Source organism: Clupea harengus, chromosome 7 (assembly GCF_900700415.2).
Source record: "Clupea harengus chromosome 7, Ch_v2.0.2, whole genome shotgun sequence".
Lineage (NCBI taxonomy): Eukaryota > Metazoa > Chordata > Actinopteri > Clupeiformes > Clupeidae > Clupea > Clupea harengus.
Window position 1 is genome coordinate 9,852,607 of NC_045158.1, and position 19,761 is coordinate 9,872,367.

Here is a 19,761-nt window from a genome sequence, read left to right on the forward strand (position 1 = left end):
CCTCTCCTCCCCCTACCATCCCTCCCTTCTTCCCTTTTTGTTCCTCCCCCACGGTTGAGGTTGTAAGCAGAGCTGGATAATACCCCGGCTGTGTGCTGATAGGCTTGGGTCTCAGGACTTCCCTCTCCCAGGGGATATTTTCAGACTCCCTAATCTCGTTACGTCGCAAGACTCCTGTCTGTCCCCGCGACCGCCTTGCGGAACACCTTGCTCCCTACCAATGCCGCCGCCGCAGTGGGTGAGCTGTTGTGTAAACACTCAGACAAAGAGAGAGAGTGGACGGGGATGGCAGAGTGGAGGTGGGGGAAGGGACCTCTATTGAGCATGCTCACATCATCTCAGCTCAGAGTACCCTCAGCTAATACAAGCCCTCCAGGTTCCTGATGCTCCAGATTCTAAATGTGGCTATTTATTTATTTATTTATCTTCAGTTTTTGAAAAATAAGTTCAATAGTTATTTTGTTTTGTTTTTTTGTCGATGAAACGATGAAACCCAAATTAGGGTGATTTTTTTTTATTTATTATTATTTATTTTTATTTTTATTTTTTTTTATTTTTTTTTCTGTGTTGGATGGCTCAGTCTTGTAGCTGTGCAAGAATGTCCTTTTCTATGTGTGCTTGTGTATTGTATGCGTCTCATGTCAGTGGTTTCCACAGTCATGGTTTTGTTGCGTTGCGTGTTTGTGTTCGGTGTTGACCTCTTTCTTTATAAAGTGACTGTACTTTTAGGTCAAGTGTTTGATGTCATCTCTGACAGTGATTCATTACATAACAACATAAACCTTGTAAATTATACATGAACATGTATCATTTCATAAACGTACGTAAAACCGCAATCGTGGGTTCTAAAGTAACCCTAACACACCATTCACCCACTACAATAGCTACTCTTACAGTATTTATCCGTAAGATGGTTTTGATCTAAATGTTCCAGTATTATTTTGAAGTCCTTATGGTCTTGTTAATATGGTATTTCCTGTTTTCCATTGCTCCTGAATGTGTACTTCCTGGTTACTGTCCTGGTTGTCATTCATTCTGATGTTTTTGCTTTTGCTGCACTTGCTCTGGTAAGCTATATCCTAGTGTATTAAGGGGATAATGTATTTTGGATATGCATGGGGCTCATTGTGTTTGTGTTGAGGTATTGTGACATATTCCATCAGTTGAACTGTTTGTAAAATTCAGTTTTACAATTGGTTGGCAAAGGTTTATTAAGGGGGTTGCCATACAGGTGAATTTGATGACAGAAGTAAACAAAACTTGTTTTCATCATTGATGGTGTCATATTCATTCACACAGTCTGGATGTCCTTCATTTGTGGTGTCTGACTTGTTTGATCATTTTCGTTAACTGAATTGGTATAGCATGGCTTCACTTTTTTTTAAACAATCCTTAATACTCCCCCCTCCCTCCCCCCCTCTCCCTGGCCCTCTTCCTCCCTTCCTAATCTTCTGGCAGCTATTCAAGGTTTCTCTCCCACGAGGAAGATCCGAAACTTTGAGGAGGCACGGGGCCTGGACAGGGTGAACGAGAGGATGCCACCCCGAAAGGACGGCCAGCAGCCACCTGACCCAAACGCCGTGAAGGCCGGAACCGATGCCGAAAAGAATGGCACGGATGGAAAGGCATAGATCGGTTAGCCTGCCCGGTGGCCCTCCTGCTCCAAACACAACCAGGCACTCACCAGTGTTCACTTTCTTTCTTTCTTTCTCTCTCTCTCTGTGCATCTCTGTCTTTCCAGTCTTTGTTTCTATTTCTCTTTCTGGAGTGCTCTACTTGCTCTTCTTTTATATCTGTTTTTTTTTTCTCTGTCAATCTGTCACACTCCGTATCTCCTTTTCTCTCGATTCTGTGGTTTTCGCAGAGACTGTCCTCCTGCTAGCCTGTCCTATCAGGCCGTCATAAGTTGGGAGGAGAAAGTGGATCTGTAAGCTCGAGAGAAACAGATCCCTTTCAACCGAGAATTAAAAAAAAAAAAAAAAGGAGGAAAGGTTTTTTTTATTTATTAAATTAACTGTATTAGATGTATTAGAGACAGTTTACTCTTTGGAGAAGGGAAAAATGGCCAGGTATACAGAGCATTTGTCAACACCACAAACAGTCGTGCTCATTTGTACTCTTTGTCAAGGACCGCAATCCAATCTCCAGTCTCTCTTCTCCTCTCCAAATGGCATCCGTCTCTACTGTGTGTGAGAACACTAAAAGGGAACACACTAAAAGGGATGTCTTAATCTGAAAAAAAAAAAAAAAACATAAGGGATCTTAATCATGCCATTGCAGAAAAGTTTTTTTTTTTTTTTTTACTTTGGGAAAGAGTAACAGATGTTGCTGTACGTTCTTTGTTATTTTGGACAATGATTGAATCAGTTAAATGGAAAAGAAAAATGGTAGTTGTAGCTGCTTGGGGATTCAATGTCTTATTCCCACATTTAAAAAATATAAGCATTTATATATGGGTGTATTTTGGGTGTATATATACGGTAAATATATTTTTGGCCCCTCACAAATAAGCTTTCAGTTTAATTAATTATCAATTGGAATCAGATTATGTGGTATTTTTGTTGATTTTCTTGCTCCTCTTAAATTGAAATGTATGACTATTGGCGCCAGGTGTTTGGTGTCCTAACTACTAGACCAAAGTCTGTTAGAGGATGGGGTGTGGTTAATGTAATTCCCCCAAAGACTAAGCTGCCAGACCTGTAGGTGCTGACTACACTCCTCTGTTAGCAGAGGAACACAAGGCAGAAGCCCAGTGGCTGATGGAAGAAATGCTTATACCCTACTTGGGTAGTGCAAGAATCGTGTTGATTGACAGCCCATGGGATGGGATCAAACCAAATGGGCAGTGGGGGGTGGAGGGGTGGTGGCTTCAATGCCAAACTGGGATCTGCTACATTATTCCAGGTATAGGAATGGTAAGGACTGCAATTTATGATAGACTGAAAGTGTGGTTTTAAAATATCCGTTGAAAATGATTATGCCAGATTGTTGATTCTCTTTATGTTTTTTTGTTATTTTCTTAAAACCATGCTATTCAGCCATTCCGTTTGGTAGTAGTAACACTACGTCCAGATCTTAATCTTTGGATTAATGAATGTGTGAAGTCAACATTTGTCTCCACCTGCTGTTGGTTCTCTGTAAGCTCACCATGTAAGGCAGGGTTTTGTGGGCATTGTTGAGGGAGGTACTCCTTTCACAAAGAAGGTTCAAATTCACCACCTTATTGCATTGTTAGCATGGTGCTCATAATAAAAAATGATAGTAGGTTCCATTGTGCATAATGATGTGTTTCAACTGTTTGTGGAAATGTTTTGTTAAAATGGCATAACAATAGCTTTAATTTTTTACCACCTAATCCAATACTGTATCAATTTCTAAATATATACTGACTGAATCTCACAAACTGACTGAGACCACTCACCTGTTGCAACTAAAACTATTGAAGAAAAAACTTGACAGGATTTCAGTATTTTGCAAACCACCCTCCAGCCATCACTTCGATTTCACATACTCTAAGGAAATGTATTCACAGGAGGGCCACTGCATTTAGGCACATACACAAACCATCTGTGTAGCACAGGCCTACATGTCCTCCCTAGAGGGTACTGATACCCTGACCTTCCCTTTAGTCTGTGCACACCTCAGAGCCCATCTGAGCGCTTGGTCAGGGCAGGAGGATGTGCAAATGTGGGTCACGTATCTACATCTGACACTCGTATATTTTACTTTGTTTCTCTGTTCTTTTTTTTTTGTAAGTGTGTTCATATTAAAGGGTCTACAGAACATGATCATGAGAAGTCTCTAAATGCATTTGTTGCTTTATCAGTCTTACTTTTTTTTTTCTTTCTTTTTTTTTTTCCTCGCACCAAAGAGTGTGAGCAGACAAACAACAGTGTGAGTGGTAGCGTTTGGTGAGGTGTAAAGCCCGGCTAGGGTAGAGTCGCTGACCAAGGTCAGGTTCTTAACATATCTCACAGAATGTACAGAAATATACTTTATTACTAAGAGTCTCTTAATAGGTGTGTTAAAATAAAAAAAAAGGGGTCGATCCTTATGTCGAGTACCTGTATTGCGAGTCAACTGTCAAATCTTGAATTTATGTAGGTGTATCAGTTGAGAAATAAAAATGGAATACGGAAGTCTTTACATGCTGCTGCTTTTGTCTCTTTCTGTGCCATGAGTAGTCTCTGTGCTATGAGTAGTTTCTGTGCTATCAGTAGTCAAGGTTAACAATATTTTGGCCATGGGTTTGGGTGGAATGTGGAATGTCCCTGTATGTAACTGATAGACAGCTCAGCCTGTGGTTGGTGTACTTGTCTATTGAATTTAGGCAAAAGCTCTTTTTCAACAATAATTGTGTGTAATCTGAATGAACAAGGCCTTAAAGTTTTATATGCTGACCATAACTTTATTATAAGAAAAAATGACCGTGGACCTAACTGAAAGATTGGCTATAAAGGAAAATAGAGGAAGTATTTGAATGTGTTTTATTAATATTTTTTATATTTTACAATTCATGTATATACAACATTACATAGCAATGAAATGGTAACAGCTGGTAAGTCTACAGTATGTTTTGAAAGTGTAGTATTTAAAAATGACATTTATAGATAACTTTACTGAGGAAATGTGAAATCTCAGTTTATCTCTGTACAATTAAAAAGTGTATGAAATATTCCTTTAAAATCTTATCAGGCTGCAAATTCAAGTAACCATTGAAAGGAAAATAATTGCTATACTGAGGCTCAATTTGGCATTTCAACCCATTCACACACACATACAGACATGCACACTCAAACATGACAATGAAAACAGTTTATATACATATGGCTGTAGAAAAACTATGCCTCACTATTATCGAGTGGACATTGAACATTGCACTTGCTGGCTCTTCACAAGCCACCCCTACTTGTGTATAGTGCACAGATTGGCATTCACCAAACCTATCAGTTTAGACACAAGTTGTAAATTCAGTTTTTTGTAGGTGTCAATTAACTCCTCTTCACCTGCATTTATCTATTTGCACCGTAGATCGAACTCATACTCGAGGAGGCGGGGGCCGCAGAGCCTGTCAGAGAAGGAAAATTGTGTTGCCATTATGGAGGTTGTGACAAATAATGCTCTGTAACAGCATTAATATGACCCATGTTTACATTATATAGGCCAATCAAGTTCTGATCGATGTACATTGTACCTTTTGTAAAATACATTCATTTTTCACATGCCTTTATTCCAAGGCTACAGCCTTGACTCAGTTCTCTACCTTTCTATCAGAGTTCCCTATAATCTGTCAGGGTACAGAGTTGACAAGTTGGAGGTCTAAGATATCTAAGGAATTCTCTGTAATTCGAAGTAAAGACATAGGGCAAATATTGTAATCCGTGGTAAGCGGTTCTGTTTTGTTTTTTTAGACAAAAGTTTTTTAGTTACCTGACGTGCAGCCATGAAGCTGGTCTGCAGAGGTCTGCTTCGCCCACTGGCAGAGGGAGGTGGTGGTGGTGGAGCTCTAGGCCGTTGTGTCTGACAAACAAACACAGTCAAGACTCTCAGTTTGAACTCCTACATAACGGTTAAACGGTTACTATCGCTACAGGGATGGGGGATCCTTACTGTTTCTGGGTTTTGCCTGGGTGTCTTCAGTTGCTGACGGCCAAAGACAGGATTACTCACAGGCTGACTTTTCTGGGTTGGGAGCCTAGTGGAGTGGTGATTGGAGATAGCAAAGTTAATAACGGCAAACATAGCTTTTTGTGACTGTAAGCGTGTGTGTTTGTGTGTGTGTGTGTGTGTGTATGAGACTTGTGGTCTGATTCCTCTCACCCAGCCATGCGTGAAGTGCTCTGTCGACGCTTCAGCAGAAAAACGCTGGCACCAATCACAACGATCAGACCCAAAAGGGAGAGAGTTACTGCGATGGCTATCACACTCCCTGGAAAAAGTAAGAGACAACAAGCTCTTGAGTTATTAGCTTTGAAAACTTCCTACAACACTACATATAGAATACCATCCTGGAACAGATTTTTGGTATGGACTTTACAGTGAGTACCACGGGACTAGCAAAGGTGAAGTTCCCATTTTGCGTTTCCGTTTACAGTGGAATTGGCATAACCAGCATTTACCTCTGGGGAGCTGCATGCTTGGATCCTGTGTGTCGCAGTGTGGTTGAAGCCATCCAGGCTCACACTGACACTCAGATCTGTGATTACACACCTGGAGGAGAACACAGTGTGTAAACAAACAGTAATGTTGGAGAGGGACGAATAATGCAGTAATGCAATGAAATAATAATCTGCAGTATAAAACAAGTTCAGTGGAAATCCAAGGAAGACATGGGTTGTGGCAGCTGAATATGATGCACGCCTATATCGGATATGGTATAATGTCTGTCCAGTAATCAGTTATTTGGTTATTACTATTAGCACAATCAAATGAAGCAGGCAGCCTTCCTGTATAGTCATGGCTCTTGTGAAAACAAGTTTTCATATGTTATCAGTATGAGTAAATACTAGGATTTTGGTAATTGGTTCTTACCCCACGCCCTTGGCACTTGGCTGAGCAGTTGGTTGCTCTGTAGGCTGTTTCAAGGTCCACACACTCATTCTGACTACACACCTGGGAACAAACACACACAACAGAGGTGAGACAGGATATCAGCACACACACACTTCTCTCTTTTTGAAGTCCCTACACAGGTCCCGAAGAGGATACTAAGACAGGACTAAAATACAGATGAGCTGGAAAGCTCCCTTAACATATTTCTTTACTGTAAAAAGTAGGTACTGTATTCAGTATTAGTTGAGAATTACAAAACAAAAAATGGTTTAAAATGGCTACATAATAAAATAAGTATTTATCTTTATTCTCCTCCATCAAATCCAAATACATGTATCTATTTGTTTGCATCTTGCCTGCTTTTGTCTGATCACAACAAAACATAGACACATGGAAAATGTATTCCCCCAAATCAACATGGACTGCATAGGAATACTGAGGACCTTTGCCATAGGCCATGCCTTTAGAAGCAAATATACCCTTTTTGCCTCACCTTTCCCTCTCCACACTTAGTGCCTGTATCCACCTGTCCATGGTCATTTTCATAGTCCCCGTAGAATGTGGCTTTACAGTCAGAGAACTCCACCAGGCGACCGTAATTGGGACTTGCATTACCGTCGTGACAGTAAAGCTTCCCGCACATCACATCCCTGTCATGAAGGTTTAATTTTCAGGCAGGTTATGGACAAACAAGAGCATGGCATTAGATATTTAGGAATGAAAAGATGATCTTTAGAAGGACTTACGCTCTCTGGCATGGCAGATACTGATCTGAGCTCGGCCTCTTGCAGAAACCATAGTATATTCCCCGGGTGTTCTGGTCATAGCAGTATTGGCGAGCCACTCTTGCAGCTACAAAAGACCATCCACAGTCAATCCACATGCTTTCAGAAAAAAAATAGCAGAGGACAAATCAGCACCTGATGGATGTTTCACTCACTTGCTCCCCACATTCGGACACACTGTTCCTCCTTCTGTGGACACCGGCCGTTGTAGCAGTAGCTTTTCCCATTTTCACATGGGAGGCTGTTAACTGCGAAGACATCCTCTGGACACTCGGGAGATTTCCCGGTGCAGTACTCTGCCAGATCACAGTCATCGCGCTTGGTTCTGCACTCTCTGGCGGGGGACATGATCTGAGAAAAAGGTGTTTGAAAAGAAAATGAAAGGCACTGATAAAACATCAAATAAGTGTTTGAGGTAAATGGTAGGTGATCATTTCTGATCATTTCTGTATATTTTTTAACAGATGTCCACTAGAGGGCAATCAAACTTGAGAACATGCAGTGGCCATTGGGTCAGATGCTGATAACATGACACTGTTGCTTTTTGACTAGGACTGAAAGATAGGCATTGCTTGTATTTCCTTCTACCATAGATGATCTCTTGAAACATAAATGTCCACTGCTAGTGTAGTCCTAGTGTACTGAGACCCACCACAAAAACACAATGGGCCTCATTCTCGAACGCAGTTAAGAAGAATTTAAGAGGAATTTAAGAGGAATTGGATTTAGGACAACATTTGGCATTCATGAAAGTTTTCTCATCTGGGATTTGCTCTGAACTTCAGAAGACTTTCCGAACTCGAAATAGCAGTCGTAACTCGGCCACAGTTTTCTCAAATGCGATTCCTTAAAAAACCACAAGATGGCCCCGTGGGCCATCTTGTGGTTTTTTGGGGAATCGCATTTAAGAAAACTCTCCGTGTTAATGAATTTGTGAGAAATCGTTGGTGATTGCGTTCACATCAACTCTACAGATCCTCGGATTAAAGTATCATTAACAATTACGTTTCACATGTAGGCCTATAGTCATGATTCTACGAGGCACTGTGATGTCATAAAATAAATAAAAGCACTACACCGGAATGCTGCGCTCGTCTAGTGAGCGTCGTTTGGCACTGCCGTCTGTGCAAGTACGGCAATCCAGAATTTTCAAGTAGTTCCACGTTGGTGGAACGAACTGCCTAGCACTACCAGAGCAGGCGCGTCCCTCTCTACCTTTAAGAAGCTTTTGAAGACCCAACTCTTCAGAGAGCACCTCCCTTCCTAACTGGCACTTCGACTAGTGCTTAACTTGCACTTATAGCAGTTACATTCCTGCACTTCGTTTTTATTTCCTATTTCGTTTTTCTATTTCTTATGTAAAGTAGTATTTATTGTTACACTAGGTCTCTATTGCTCGTAGCTTGACTGTTCTATCCCTTGTACGTCGCTTTGGACAAAAGTGTCTGCTAAATGACTAAATGTAATGTACACGAACACTGCAAATGTAAGTGAATAAATAAATAAGCACTAAACTCAATTACGTTGATATAGCTATAGTGGAATAGAATGGACACATCTACATCCTGCAACAGTCCATCTCTGCACCGTTCAAGTCATAGACATATATAGTTGAAGTTAGATCTGCGTTTACTCGAGGGTGATCGCTTTCCGCTTTGACATGACTCGTTTACGAGTTGCTTTCGTGTAGATTCGGTCGATTCCGACTGCACACGTCACTACGGTTGCGTGCCCTTATAAGGAGCTGGCAGGGCGTGTATGTATGCAAATTCAGGAGCACGAGAACGCGCTTTCAATTTAAGAAAACTCTTCCGGGGGAGCACAGCCCAGAAAACTTCTGCTGCGTAGGACCACATTTTCAAGCGTGCATGAATTTGGCGGATGTCTTTTGCTTACGTTGTTTTTCCGAAGCCCGTAAGAAACATTTCAGAAGAAACTTCAGAAAATGTTCGAGAATGAGGGCCAATGCCCTTTGGATAAGAGTAAGTGCCATTGATACCCACTGAGAATACAGAGTAAAGTAGACAAATTTACTGTGCAGGAGATTTATGAGCTAAAAAAACTTGTCACACTGGCTCATACATGTACCAGGAAAGGAAACACAAAAATGTAACATAATACTACATTTGTTATCAAACCCCCAGTGTGTTTTCTCACCTTGCAGTTCTCACAGCACTCCCCTGCAGCACACTGAGCCCCATCGACTAGTCTACACGTGGTGGCGTTGCAACATGGGTTGTTGCATTCCTACGCAAAACAAATGAGAAGAAAACAGCTGGTATGTTGACATAGAGCAGGTCTGAACACGATCATTTCTCATGCTATTAGGAAACAATCACAATCTCATATGGAGTTGTCTCAGCTGGCCATGTTCTCTGTATTTAAAGTAAGTATAAGTATAAGTAATATATGTAAAGTAACTAAAGTGTTTTAGTCATACACAGGAAAGAATGTTAAATTCCTTGTGCTGCTGATTGGGGCTTTCAGACAGTGGTCAAACCTCTCACTGTCACCTGCAAGTACTCATACCCAACAACCTATCTTATGTATTTTAACACAACAGGGTGCACTACAATCTTATTACCAATACAACAACAGTGCCTTTGTGAGCATTTCACTGGGGTTTTTGGGGAACACGATGGATTAGGACACATGTCAATACCAGAGACAACTGATATACCTTAAGCATTACTGAGAGATCTCCCCACAACAACCATAACAACAACCAAATGACATTCCAATAAGGTTCTTCCACTAAATTTAGCCCCATTTGCTGGTGGCTCTAAGTATGCCATCTTCTGCCACACTAATCCCTGGTAGATTAAGGTGGCTCCAAGTATGGCCTCTTCAGATATACCCATGCCAGAAGAACTTGCAAAGTGTGTCAAAGTATGCCAGCAGGCCGACTTACAGAACATCTTGCAACAACAGTCTTTTCATGTAATACAGGTTAATTCACATGTAGTCTGAGAGTGCCTCAGCCACAACCACTGGCTTGCTTTTTCAGCACCCTCAGACAACTCATTTAAAGCAGACCTGTTATGCTTTTCCAGTTGTTCCCATTCCTTTATATGTGTTGTATATTTTTGTACATGTAAACGGTCTGCAAAGGTTGTCGGAATTCCAGCCTCATAACACAGTCCTTAGTGCCTTATTGATATTTGAAGCATGTAAATCTATTCTAGTAGACCACCCAAATATTATGAACATTGACAATTAGCATTCTTTAAAACTTCTTTGAGTGACTTTCCTCAAAAAAAATTTTCCACAGAAGTGAAGAAGCCTGTAATGTCTATCTCCACTGGTCTTGTTTATACTTGCCAACCTCATTCCCTGGTGTGTACTTCCTTTTAAAGGATTCCTCAATTGCAGTTTCAAATGGAATTGTTAACTCAATAATGTAAGTTAACTCAGTAAAGTAAAGTAATAACTGTATGCTTCATATACAGTTTTTTAATGTGTCTGCTGTTGGAATTTATTCTTTTCTTGTTTAGTTAGCCCTCAGCAGTGTTTTTTGTCTGCTGGGTACTTGCGATAAAGCTACCAGTCTTGTTTGAGCTTGTCAAAGTTATTTCTCACAGAAGAGGGAACGGATTTTCCCCGAACACTTCAGTTCGAACCTCCTATCAGTGTCATAACATGTCAAACAGGAAATAATGAAATAAGGGAACAAAATTAGATTTTCCTCTTTCTCCACTCTCTTGGGGTGATCTTTAAAGCACAGCTTTTCTTACCTCTGTTGTGCCACAGTCACACTGCTCTCCTCGCTCCAGAAAACCATTCTGGCACACCGGTTCAGCCACCAGCTCCATGTAGTCTGGCTTGTTCAGCACACACTCTGGGTTGCGGTTGTTCAGAAAATCCCCATAGCCATTGCTGCTGCAGCTGCTGAATTTCCTCGGGATATTGTAGCTACAAGGACACTAAAGGTTACTGTCCATGCACGAGCTACAACCACAAAACTTTCAAATGATGCTTGGCGCTAATATTTGAGTGTGGTTTTAGGGTGTTTATGGTTATAGGGATAATGCCATATTCACCTTAGGGCTGCTGCCATTATGCAGCTGCCGTCTGGACAGGCACAGGAACTTGTGTCATGGCTCATACCCAAGTTGTGGCCCATTTCGTGTGATAATGTAGCTGCTACTGCAATAGCCCTGTGGTTATGATCCTTTGAGAGATAAAGAAGAAGAAGAAGAAGAAGAGAAAAAGAGAGTAAATAGACTGTGAAAAGCTTCTCTTTTTTTGAGTTTTACTTCTCAGTTTTAGGGGATCTGTCTGATGCTGTTATCTGACCAAACCAACATGTTGAAGGAAACAGGCCTCCATATTTGGCTCTTTCTCCTTGATTCAGTTCTACTCTGTTTATCCCCTGTACATTCTAGGAATATAGGAAATTGTACTGAAAGTTTGTATCTATTGTATACCTGGACAACCCCAGTAGAGTGTTCAGAGCACAACGTTCCAATGAATGCCAGTCCCACTGTCGATCCATCAAAGTCAATAGCTCTGGACAAAGGAATGCCATAACAAACACACATGGTTAATCTTTAACTTTGCTTAGCTATCTCACGCTCAGCTCCTCAGAATCATTAAGGCATCAGCCAGGGTGTCGTGAAGCTTACGTAATCAAGTGGGCATTATCATGGCATGCATTATCATCATCAGACAGGGTGTCATGAAGCTTACGTAATCAAGTGGGCATTATCATGGCGCTTTCTCTTCCTCAGATCAGAGTTCCTCCACTTAGTGAAACTGTCCAAGGTGGCCCCTGCCGGCGAGGTCACTGATATCTTGTCACTGTCTGTCCAGATCTCCAAGCCAGTCAGGGCAATGAAGGTGTTAAGAGGTTTGTACACCTGTGTAAGAGATAAAAAGAACTATAAAAAAGGATAATGACTGATGGATAATGGATAATGACTGATGATATGAAGTCAGAGATAAAATGAGTAACTGAACTGCTGACTAAATGAATAAGAGAATGAAATGGATGAATCAACGAGTTTCCCTACAGGTATAATGTCTCAAAAGGATGTCATGGGAAATTTTGAAGGCATGTTAACTGTTATGTTGAAATGTTAACTGTTATGTTGAAAGCATGCTCATTAGCTATTGTAGCTATTCTGGCACTCACCGCATTAACAAAATTGATGATCTCAAATATCCTCTTCCTCACCGCTGCAGGGTCTTTATTCATGCGAATATACTGTAAGAGGAAAACAAGTAGTTAGTCATACCGCTGAGTATGTTGCGCCTTATGGTGCTGAACCTGTAGGTAAAATTGGGAAAGTGCACCCAGTTTGCGCCTCTCACCTCTCTGTTGTCTGCTACAAGATAGAGTTCAATGTATTTTTGCTGCTGGAGTAATGATGGCCCCTACAAAAAAAAAAAAGTCAGTGTGTGAAAAACGGTCTCTGAATAGCTATTCATAAGTGATTACAGCATTGAAGGTGCCTCACAGCTGCTCGTGATCGGGATCTACTGGTTCTCAAGGGATATTCAGGGTCCCAGCTGGTATTGGTGACTCCACACGTCATTGGTTTGTCAGGAACATCCTCAAACTTCAGAACTGCATGGTCTCCATCTTTGTCCTCCGACATGGGCTCAATCAAGAACCTCTGCTCTGCTGTCCTGACATATCCCCTATGGAGGAAACAGCCATTGCAGTTAGGCAACAACCGTTTCTTGACAAATCCCCAATATGAAATATGCTACTGTGGGATACTCAGAGCTAGGGTAATAGCTTACACTGCTCAGACATACCTGAGCCCATCACAGGTGCTAACGCTAATCATGGATTCACTGTCATTGACAACACTTCCTCGATAGTAGCAGTGGTCCTGTTAGGGAAGGGACAGAGGAAATAAAGGATGAATACTTTCTTTGGAAACAATGCATCCAGTCAGTCATTCAGTGGCCATTTGTATTTACCAGGTCCTCAGGAGAGTAGGTGACTGGTGTACCATCTTCAGTGTAGTAAGTCTCACTGTATTCCTTTGTCAGAATATCTCTGCAGACCAGAGGGAAATTATCAGCATTAATCAAACCTCCTATAAAGAGGAAGTTTCACAGAAACTGTATAACAGTATCAGCCAGTACTTCCAGAGAAGGATGTTGCACAACCTGCTCAACATGATGCACAACACTACAACATACGTATACAACCTACTACTCAGACAACAGAGTGTCCAGTCAGAGGCATCTTCAGCTCCGCTGCAATGAGGACCTTTACAGGAGGTCACTGCAATAGCCATCTACAGTGATTCCCGTCTGTACCGGGAGATGAGACTCCTCCTCTGAGTGGCAATGCAAAATGCGCATTTTACATTTAATTTGCACATTAATAGCAATATCTTGCCTTAAAGTTAAATTCTATTTGTATTCTATTATTTTTAACTAGTATACTAGTTTTATATAGATAGATAGATGGATAGATAGATATCATTGAGTTAGTTTTTGTAAGTTATGCGTTGAATTCAAAATTTATAGAATTAAGAATGAATTCTGCTCCCACCTACTTAAATGCTCTTGTAAGGGTAAATGTTACCCCCAAGGATGCTGCGCCCGTCTAATGAGCGTCGTTTAGCACTGCTGTCTGTGCAAGTACGGCAATCTAAACTATTCTCATCCGTAGTTCCACGTTGGTGGAACGAGCTGCCTAGCACTACCAGAGCAGGGGCGTCCCTCTCTACCTTTAAGAAGCTCTTGAAGACCCCTCTTCAGAAAACACCTGCTTTCCTAACTTGCACTTCCTCTTCCTTTTTCTACATCTCCTTATCCTTCCTCTCATGCTATCTCCTCTAACTAGTACTTAACTCGCACTTACAGTAGTTACATTCCTGCACTTTTTTTATCTGTTAGTGTTTATTGTTACACTAAGTATCTATTGCTCGTAGCTTGATTGTTCTCTTCTTTGTACGTCGCTTTGGATAAAAGCGTCTGCTAAATGACTAAATGTAAATGTCATAGGAATTGCTGCTGCAACACTGACATTTAGCTTTGGGGATGTTGTATGAAAGTGGGCAGACCCACAGTCAAAATATGTGGGTTTTCTAAACTAAACCAGAGGAAGTGACATTTCAGAATTATTCAGACTGTTCCAGGAATCACAAATAGAATAATTGCGCTGCCAAACTCACTGATTCCGCTCCAGGTTCAGCTCGATGTCTCTTCCTCGTATCGTCATCCCATACTTCAGGACCTCAGGCCTAGAGGACTGAACATTCACCATACACATCGCATTATGCAATTATTCTAATGACAAACCACACTTTACAATTCGTTGTCTCTGTACTTGTACTCTGTGCAATGACAATAAATTCAATCCAATCCAATCCAATCCAATTAGCCTTTGGATTCGAAAACCTACATTAATGAGCTGGAGTACTTTCACCATGCAATCATCTCAGATGTTGTGATAATCTGAAGGCTATTGATCATTGGCAAAGACGTGCCAGACGCTTTGAGCAGGGGTGCTCACTCATGTGCTCACTATCCTAGTGTAGGCTACTGAACCATGTGAAGGACTCAATGCACTGACTAAGAGTTAAGTGTTTGATTATTTTGGCAGGTGCAACAGTCTTTTAGTTTAATATCATGGTTGATACCAGACACGGTTGCAGTAGATGGTGACTCACTTCCACGTCTCTCTTGTTCAGGCTGTGAAGTCTGATTGGCCGGACTACGTCATACACCTCCACGCCATCAAGCTCAGGACCGTGGCAAACTGTGAAATGAGAGCAGTTGTGCTAGCGTCAGTGGGGGGTCATTGCACAACCTATCTGCATATAAAACTTACATTAACCATTAATGCTGTAAATTAATGTTGCTTCCTTGTGTCCTTGTTCCTCCCGCTCCTTGGATTTTTTTTTACTTTGAAGGCCATACACTGGAAGTCTCATTAACTTCCAACACTTTTCAGATAAGTAGGTCTGTAAATAATCCATGGACTATTAAAGTTCGGCCCCCAGATTTAAGGAGCACGTCTTAAAGACACAGGAGAATATTTAAGGGTTAACAGAGGCCATTTCCATGTCTTATGTGTAACCCTGCTTTACACATGCTGATGTATGTGCAGACCTATGCTTTCCCCATGTGTTTAGCATCTCCAGTGTTAAAAGGCTACCAACGTGCAATGCACATGTATGAAGTGTGTACAAAAAAAAAAGTATGTGAAAATCTGTGATGCCTAAAAAGTTTGAGTAGCCAGATTATTGATTTAAAATCAATAGAGAAATGATGATGTCCATGAAACAACTCTTTGTAGAATAAATTGATTCAGATTCTCTGTCAATTTGACAGAACACTATACTAACTAAGGACTGGAAGTGTTTTGCAGGTGTCAACAGGAAAAGCTAGCAGATTCACCAAACATACTCTAACCACCACATTGTCCATTTTGCTTCATTCTGAGCTGAAACGACTATGCTTTATGTCTCTGCTGTGCCTCCCTCTTCCATGAACTTTTGTGATGTTTGATAGTCTGTTCCAATCACTTTAAAAATATATATATATATAATTTCATCATTTGGAGTGACTTTCTTCAGCTACGCCATGCTATGTTGGAACGTTTTCAAACCACAATGAATGCAATGAACAATGGCTGGCAGCAGGAGGCCACACTAATCATGTTCTCTATAATATGCCCTTCGGAGGAAATCATTTCAATCTTGAAATCTATCTGTGGGACAGGTATGTGCATTGTGCAGTTGGGTTAAACCCCTTACACAATGTCCAGGTCTCCACCTCTTTTAATTTACCTATTGCAACATGCTTTGACTAGACCAATTTCAGTACAACATCAGAACGACGAGGTAGGGGGCCATCGGATCCATATCTCTGCACCTGATGTCTTAAAGAGCCAACACCTACAAGGCACCTGATTTGCATGCTTTGAAGTAGATTTGCTTTACAGTTTAATGAGCAAATATGTTATCCTTGTTTTAGTTTAATTTAAATTCATGTTTACTCAGAACGACTGAACATGTGGAAATGTTGTGTTTTGCTGTGTGGTTCTTCAGCCACAGTCTGTGAGGAAAGCACAGTTGCCTCATATATGATGAGGAATTAAGACTTTGCGTTTTTGCATCAATGAAAAAGGATGTCTGTCCGATTGTGACAGAGCTGAATGTCCGCAGTCAGTCAGAAGATTTATTCTGGCTCACATCCTGACTCACATCCCCTCTCTGTTACATTTCATGTGACTCTCCAGGTAAGCTATGGGATGAGGCATTCTTATGGTGATAATATCCACCTTTATTGCTTCATCTTCTTAAAGATTGCTGTAGAAATTGTTGTGACATCGGCAACAGGTCAACATCAACAGTATGCTAAATAAAAAAAAACGAAATCCTCCAATGGAAGCTACAATACGTCACAGGTTGCAGTGCTCAGCTGTGTACACTCCAACTGAAATACTCAACGGAAAGATATGTTGTACTGGATAAGCTAACAACGAATAATGTATGAACAGAACAACAATGGAATAATATATTGACAACAATATAACAATAACTAGATTATCACTATAATTATTCAGGTGTCATAGTCTACTTTGACGGTTACATTTTTTTTTAGCCTGCTGACCTCCAACAAGCCCTAATTAATACTAATACGTAGCAGTGGGGTACATTTGCCAACAAAACAAGAGATTACACTTTCACTAAAAATATTCCCTCGCTATTTTTTAGTCTGTGATTTCCTAAAACGGGACAGGAATGTTAGACCAGATTTTTGTAATGTTGATCATATGTCTGTCATTGTGGACAATTATGACAAAGCAGAATGTTTGCAGTCAGCAACATGACTATAGTCAGGTGACTCACACCCTCTGTTTCATGCGAAACTCTAGGTAAACTATTAGGAGTGTCATTATTTTGGTGCAAAGTCCACCTTCATTCATATAATCTCTGAAGATGATCACAGTAGAAATGAAGAACATGTAAACATTAACAACATGTTCAATTCAAACTACAAAATGCCAAAATACTGTGATTATGCCATACATAATTATTAAGGGGATACTACTTTCAGGGTATCTGCTCTATGTGTACACTCTAAGTAATATATCAAGACAGAAAGTTATGTTAGTTAAGTTAAATAGGGGATAATCTTTAACTAGTATTTTGTGAAACACAGCAACATTTGTGAAACACAGCAACATTTCATTTTTTTTATTTTGTTCTATGGTCTCATGGTCTTCCATAGAACACTGACAGTTGAGAAAATGATACTTATCTCAAGGTATCCCTATTTATGTCTAAACAAGTATCAGAAAAACCCATGCAACAGCTTATCACAAACATTTATCTTACTTTCATTGCAGGCCCGCTAGCAGACAAGAGTGTCGGGTTAAGTGGTAAGAAATGCTCTTGCTGTCAGTTTAAGTGTTAAATGTACAGCTGTGTGAGAACATGGCAGTTTGGAGTTGAGTTTTGCAGTCATTGTGATGTAGAGGCGAGCGTATCCAATGACTTACCTGAGGGATCAAGTGAAGCAGCCAGTGCAAAGATCCAAAACAGGAGAGGTTTTCTTGTCATTGTCAGCCGGCAGTCAAGCTACTGAAACTGGAGAGATAGTCCCAGGCATTTATGGTCTACCTGCATGCATGTGTGTGTGTGTGGGTGTGTGTTTGTGTGTGCAGTTCATAGGCCACACCTTTCAAGAGAGGGGCAGGTCCTGCCTGACACGCTCGCTTCCTGGTTGCCGTTGCACAGCCTAGTGCACCCTGGCCTGCATGTACAGGCCACACGGAGAGGGAAAGAATGCAAGAGAAACACTGACCACTGAGCTGACCGCTGGATATGGGGAACTTCTGTAAATGCAGACCCTTTCCTGTCACGTAGAGTATTACATCACATTGTCACGAGTCACAACTTTGTCAAGTAAATTGACTGGCAGACGTCATTTCCTGGACTACAGAAACGCATGTTCACATGCTATGTCTGTTGTCACTTTGAGCAAGACAAAAAAAATCACATTTTGACAAGCTATGTTACAGGATTATCTTAAATGATGACTAATTAGTAATGATTATACTTTCAGCATACCACCAAACTGAAAATTCATTTTACTTCACATTTATAACACAATATTATGTTTACTCTGACAGTAATAACATTATCATAATCTTACCACCAAACTGCTTTATTGTGTCCTTCACTTCTTTTGAGATACACTTGTGTGAAGAAATCCCAAAGTCAGCACTTGAGTTCTTCACAGTGGACAAAACGCTTGCTGTTCATCCATCAGGAGTATTATTAGTCCATCAAAAAATAGAAATGTCGAGGTGACGATGAAGTCACTTCCTCTCCTTCACTTCATCTGACCCAGCACCGTCACATCGGCCAACCCATCCATGCACCACACTTCGAGACACAAAAATGACACTATCAAAATTCACTATCAAAGCCAGAAGCAGCTTCCCACTCCCGGATCTCCCTCTTTTTTCCTTCCTTATACTGCACTCTAATGGGCTCCCACTGTGTGCATTCTTGGCCCCCGTCCCAAACCCTAAAGTCCTATGTCAAAGAACAACAAGGGTAGTTATTGGGCCGCCATCTCCTGAATCATCAAACACTGGCATTGTGCTGCACAGCGCAGATCCAGAAAGCATTCTGTGTTTGTCCTTGGCATTTTCTGTCCTGGTTTGGCCTTTCTCCGCTTTATCCTTCCCTGACCCACATCATACAATGTCTCAGTCTCCTCTGTAACAGGGGCTGATGAGTGTTGTCAGTGCACTGTGACTTACCATGCAACAAACATGAAATTTCTTCGTAAGGTATTGCTATTTTGGGAATGTTGTGGGTAATGTGCTCAAAGTGCGTCTCCCATGTGCAGGAAATGATTCATGTGAAAATGGGAAAATAACAGATCAGAGGATTCGTGAACAAGCGAAGTCGGCCGGCCTTCTGTGTGATAATGTGAGAATATAGAAAGATAAGGAATATGGTAAGGCATTTTGCTGGACAATCTTTGTGAATGCATATGGTTAAATTGCATTTTGCATATCAGTACTAAAACAAAAATTTGAAGTTGACAAACTTTGTGATTCAGATGTCAATCTTCAGATGTCTGATAAAGCCAATGTCACATGCCAAAATTAAGTTGATCATTCTGCTGGTCTGCTAAAAAGGAAAACTGTACACTGGACTTTTGCATACTGCAAATATTCTGTGAGCAGACAGTGGTGGCCTCCCCTGACCCTATGCAGCTTGTGATATAGGCTTCTGTAACACTGGAGAAAAAGGCCTTTGTTCCAGGCCCACAAGCGCTTCCACAAAGCAAAGGCAACTGCAGATGACCTCTGTTCAACTGACTTCACAGTAACCTTATGATGTGTGTGCTTGCACAATAAAAGTGCCTGTGAAAGATGTATGTCGCTGTGAGTGTTTGATTGCCATAGACAGGGAAATACATTATTTGC

The 19,761-nt window shown here is 41.0% G+C and overlaps 2 protein-coding genes across 4 annotated transcripts in view; one reads left to right on the top strand and one right to left on the bottom strand.

The window, feature by feature from the left end:
• ppp3cca (protein phosphatase 3, catalytic subunit, gamma isozyme, a) overlaps positions 1–4,146 on the top strand; it is a 28,055-nt gene extending 23,909 nt beyond the window's left edge. For 2 of the 3 annotated variants that reach the window (XM_031570439.2, XM_012816002.3), the window contains one exon: positions 1,459–4,146. In XM_031570439.2, coding sequence (XP_031426299.1) covers positions 1,459–1,631 — 173 coding nt within the window. In that variant the 3' untranslated portion in view covers positions 1,632–4,146. The remainder of the gene's footprint in view (positions 1–1,458) is intronic. The other variant, XM_031570440.2, reaches the window with a different exon arrangement.
• A 327-nt stretch (positions 4,147–4,473) lies between these two features.
• adam28 (ADAM metallopeptidase domain 28) lies at positions 4,474–18,114 on the bottom strand. Its single transcript, XM_031570438.1, has 22 exons — positions 17,815–18,114; positions 14,975–15,063; positions 14,477–14,553; positions 13,269–13,347; positions 13,101–13,177; positions 12,797–12,980; positions 12,651–12,713; positions 12,472–12,543; positions 12,027–12,196; positions 11,765–11,846; positions 11,378–11,508; positions 11,072–11,249; positions 9,495–9,584; positions 7,493–7,688; positions 7,299–7,404; positions 7,046–7,202; positions 6,532–6,612; positions 6,120–6,210; positions 5,821–5,929; positions 5,611–5,695; positions 5,431–5,520; positions 4,474–5,068 (listed from the first exon to the last, which is right to left on the bottom strand). Exons 1-22 carry the CDS (start codon positions 17,873–17,875, stop codon positions 5,039–5,041), a joined length of 2,298 nt encoding a protein of 765 aa, XP_031426298.1. The 5' UTR covers positions 17,876–18,114; the 3' UTR covers positions 4,474–5,038.
• Between the last annotated feature and the right edge of the window lie 1,647 nt (positions 18,115–19,761).